Below are 5,000 nucleotides of genomic sequence, written 5' to 3' on the forward strand. Positions count from 1 at the left end.
CACTTGGTGTGTGATGTATGATGTTGATTTTATCTGAGAGAGGGAGAGAGAGAGGGAGGGAGGGACAGAGAGACAGAGAGAGAGAGAGCGAGAGAGAGAGAGACCATTAGAACAGTGAGCAGCAGCCCTTCCTCCAGTCTCTTCTCTTATGTCTGAGCCATGTTTTCCCCCAAAGTCACTTTCACTCCACTTTCATATTAAATCCAAGTGAGGAGTCTATCATCTGTGGCCCATAATAAGCAGTCCTGCACCGCACTGACAGCGAGTCTATTTTAGACGCGATTCATCATCTTCCTGCTCAGTTACACAAGGTGTTTGTTTCTTTGGGGAATTAGTCATTTGATACGGATCCAGTAGGAGGAAATAGGAAAAGGAAAAAACAATCAAAAAACAGAGTGTTGGGTCTGAAGGGAAGAGTGGTGGAGGAAGGAGAGGGGTAGGGAGAGAGAGAGGAGGAGTGAGGAGAAGAGAAGAGAGGTGATGGAACTGCAAAATAGCTATTCTACTGTTATTTTGTATAATTTGTATTTCCTGCTCTGATTGGCTGTTGCATGGTGGTTATTGTGTGAGCGTAGAAATGCTCATATGGGGGACTGATGGAACCGGAAATATTGCTATTCTGTTGTTGTAAGACATTAACTAAGTGTAGCCTTATTTTGTATCTGTAACTCATTCTTGGATGTGTACTCTGTCCGTCTCACTGAGACCTGAACAAATGGCATGTGAACCCCCCCCCCCCCCACCCCAGATAGCCTCCTTCCTGCTATCACCCTTTGTACCCTGTTATCACCCCCCTCCCCCCATAGGTGAACCCCTCACCCCACTGTCTCCCCCTTCCTCTCATTTATAGGGTTAGGTCATCCCTTCCCCTATTGTATTCTACCTGACTGAAATATATAAATGCCAACATAGTCTACAATAAGGTGGGCCTTTCTCTGAGCACCAGCTGAGAGGGGGTCTCCACGCCGAAATAAATTCCAGAAACCTGACTACGTCCTCCGGTCCCTTCTTCAACTTTGGCATGCTCATTTAGATTATATCAGAGGTATGGAGAGAGAAGAGAGATACTGAGAGAGAGAGAGGAGAAAGTAAAGAGGTAGGGAGAGGGTGATGAAGAAAGGTAGGGAGAGAGTGATGAAGAGAGAGGTAGGGAGAGAAGAGAGAGAGATGAGAAGAGGGAGAGGAGGATGGGAGACTTTGACTTTTAAAAACCCTTTAACACATCAAGTCAAATAAAAACATTCCATATCAGTGATGCTCCCACATGCTATGACCACATAGATCTTAAACATCGCCGGAGAGGAAAGAGGAGATGAGAAGAGAGAGGAAAGGAGGAGAGGAGAGGAGAGGGGATGTGTGAGGGTAGGAGTGGGTGATAGAGTCAACACTGTTACCGAGAGTACACACTCTTAACAAAAATCTGATTAGCCCTCTCGGACACCCTTATAACTACCATCTTAAATCCGTAAGGGTTTCCTGCAATGAACCTCTGGTGTGCATCATATTTCACTACTAGGGCTGATCTAACTGTTTTTTCCCCATTATCCCTACAACGGATGTATAACCTTACACCGCAAAAGCCGCTGATCTATGCTGTAGGCCTAGTGCATTTAATGAAAGTTACCTGTGAATGCTGCATGAACAACTTTAGCCACTTGAGGGCGCCAGTGAAGCACATAATACTGACTATAGCATACATGAGAGTACAGATGAAATGGTAGTCAGGACACTTTGGGTCGGGGGAATGATGTTAGACTGGTCTTTACCATAGACGCTCTTTGGGTCGGGGGAATGATGTTAGACTGGTGTTTACCATAGACGCTCTTTGGGTCAGGGGAATGATGTTAGACTGGTGTTTACCATAGACGCTCTTTGGGTCAGGGGAATGATGTTAGACTGGTGTTTACCATAGACGCCTTCGTCGTCCTCTCTGTTGTTTGTGATGCTGGCTCTCAGCTGACGCAGTTTCTCCTGAAATAAACAGTCAATAAGCACAAATAAAACAAACAACAAACATCAAAATGTACCTGAGAAGTGGACTCTGTAAACAATCAACCACAGTAAACATGAATACATGACAAGTGCTGTGCGCCTGGAAGGATGCTTTAAATATTTAAATAACAATAAACGTTTAAAACAACAAACACTTATGAAATATTATATTGAACCATTGTAAGGGTGTTAACACAGATCAGCTGTAAACAAGATAAACATTTAAACAGTGCACATTTAAACACAAACATTTAAGGACAAGAAGCCTGCAAAGTCAAAACATGTGTGAATAAGGTAAACTTGTAAACAAGAAAATTGGCACAAACACAACAAACTCTTAGCACCTGTGTGTGTGTGTGTGTGTGTGTGTGTGTGTGTGTGTGTGTGTGTGTGTGTGTTCCAACTCTCCAGTGTTTGTCTGTTGCCACTTAATCAAGCTCCACCTGCTCATGCAGCGTGGAAATTTGAACAGCAAATTCATCAGCCAGCAGCAAGCTTTTTCCAGAGTCCCTGGCAGCAGGAGGAAATAAAACAGTTCCAAAAACGTCTCTGAAATGTGTGTAGGAAGACGCCAATACTAATATGATTTAATGCACAAAGCTCCCATATTATTGTTGGAGTGTGTGATTATGTTTTGTGCGCGCACAAGCATGTGTGTGTGCAAGCATGTGCGTGTGTGTGTGTCTGAGTGACTGTGAGTGGGCGACTGAAGGCTACACGATGGAAGTGTGTGTGTGTGTGTGTGTGTGTGTATATATGTGTGTCTGAGTGACTGAGAGTGGGCGACTGAAGGCTACATGATGGCAGTGTGTGTGTGTGTGTGTGTGTGTGTGTGTGTGTGTGTGTATGTGTGTGTGTGTGTGTGTGTGTGTGTGTGTGTGTGTGTGTGTGTCTAAGTGACTGAGAGTGGGCGACTGAAGGCTACATGATGGCATTGTGTGGGTGGACATTGTGGGCCGTGTTTCACACCCGCCCCCTCAAACCAGAGTGCATGCTGGGAGTTGTTAAAGGTCAATGGTGAGCAGGTTCACCAGGGCCATTGTTTAAAAGCCTCAAGCTCACACACACACACACACACACACACACACACACACACAAACACACACACACACACACACACACACACACACACACACTTTTAAACGACCCTCTCTCACACTGTGTACTTTTTGTGCACTGGTTTACACATTTTTCTAAAACTACCCTCTTTAAACCTGTGTTGTGTTAATGCACTGGTTCAGTTCAGTTCAGTTCAGTTCAGTTCTGTTACCCTCTTTAAAACTGTGGACCTTCAGTGTACTTCTCACCTCTCTTACCCTGTGGAACATTAATATACTGGTTCTGTTACCCTCTCTTACGCTGTGGAACATTAATATACTGGTTCTGTTCTGTTACCCTCTCTTACGCTGTGGAACATTAATATACTGGTTCTGTTCTGTTACCCTCTCTTACGCTGTGGAACATTAATATACTGGTTCTGTTACCCTCTCTTACCCTGTGGAACATTAATATACTGGTTCTGTTACCCTCTCTTACCCTGTGGAATATTAATATACTGGTTCAGTTCTGTTACCCTCTCTTTCGATTAGGATTAGGATTCATCGCCTACTATTTACTACTTTGTTGCAAGTGTGGACAGTTAAGTAACTTTTAACGAAAAAAATGAAACATAATTTTTGAAAAGAAATTAAATCAATTATGATTTTAGCACAGTGTTGAATAATAAAAACAATCTTCAAAAATGTTGGATAATTTTTGTCATAATTCATGCTTGAAAGTGATACTATACTGGTTCATTCTGCGCAGTATTTCTACTCTGGAAAGGTTTGTTGTATTTACTGAAGCGCTGTAGAAGCAGTCTCCTATGTCTTTATCAGAGATGGCAGCAGCAGCAGCACCAAATGTCTGGTTTTAGACTCCGTGGGAGCTCTGATGATATGAAGTGTGTGTGTGTGTGTGTGTGTGTGTGTGTGTGTGTGTGTGTGTGTTTGTGTGTGGGGAACACCCTGCTGTGTGTGTGTGTGTGTGTGTGTGTGTGTGTGTGTGTGTGTGTGTTGTGTGTGCGTGCGTGCGTGCGTGCGTGCGTGCGTGTGTGTGAGTGAGTGTGTGGGGAACACCCTGCTGTGAAACGATGATGGAGTCTTTGAATGCAGATGCTCTGACGCAAACACACACTCAGCAGGGTGTTTGTAAAATGACTATTCCCTCGAGCACACAAGGCGAGGGTGTGTACAGTAATGTCTCTCGCAGGAGAGGAGAGGTGCAATCTGAGACTGGGGTGTGTTTGCGCTCTACTTTATCTCTATCCTGTGTCGTTTCTGAGTCCACTTTCTGCTGAACCGGCCAGAACCCTCATCAATTCTCTACTACAGAGATAATGCTGACGGCAGCAGATTCTTGCTTAAAAATACCTCTGTGTGTGTGTGTGTGTGTGTGTGTGTGTGTGTGTAACTGGGCCTGTATTTCCTGTGAAATTTTGTCTACCCGCCTCTGCAGATGTGTGTGTATGTGTGTGACTGTGTTTGTGTGTGTGTGTGTGTGTGTGCGCGTGTGTGTGTGTGTGTGTGTTGTGTGTGTGTGGCTGTGCCCTGCATCACCTGTTGAATGGAGTCTACCCCCTTCTGCAGGCGCTGCCATTGGCTGAACTTGTCCAGAGCCGCGTCCACACTGAGCGTGCCCAGTTTGACCTGCTGCTGTAGCGAGATGAGCGCGTCCAGGCCGGGGGCGCCCTGACTGGGCACGAACGTGTCGTAGGTGGAGGAGATGCTTTCCCGCTCGCGCACTGCGGGGTACATACGCATACACACACACACACACACACACGCATACACACACACACACATACACACACACACACACATTTGTCATCCAATGTTATTTGGATAGCATTGGATTCATTGTATCGATCTATGATTTATTTCAGTTGTGCAAGGGTTTGGGGTTTGTTATAATTAATGTCATATAACGATGGGTTTTAACTGTGCTGGAACATGAGGTTTGTCACGGTG

The 5,000-nt window shown here is 44.9% G+C and overlaps 1 protein-coding gene across 1 annotated transcript in view; it reads right to left on the bottom strand.

Moving 5' to 3' along the window:
• LOC116224756 (B-cell scaffold protein with ankyrin repeats-like) overlaps positions 1-5,000 on the bottom strand; it is a 54,756-nt gene that overhangs the window by 2,453 nt on the left and 47,303 nt on the right. The window contains exons 6-8 of the mRNA XM_031585560.2: positions 4,590-4,774; positions 1,908-1,971; positions 4-33 (exon numbers count right to left, since the gene is read on the bottom strand). Coding sequence (XP_031441420.2) covers positions 4-33; positions 1,908-1,971; positions 4,590-4,774 — 279 coding nt within the window. The remainder of the gene's footprint in view (positions 1-3; positions 34-1,907; positions 1,972-4,589; positions 4,775-5,000) is intronic.

Source organism: Clupea harengus, chromosome 18, assembly GCF_900700415.2.
Source record: "Clupea harengus chromosome 18, Ch_v2.0.2, whole genome shotgun sequence".
Taxonomy (NCBI): domain Eukaryota; kingdom Metazoa; phylum Chordata; class Actinopteri; order Clupeiformes; family Clupeidae; genus Clupea; species Clupea harengus.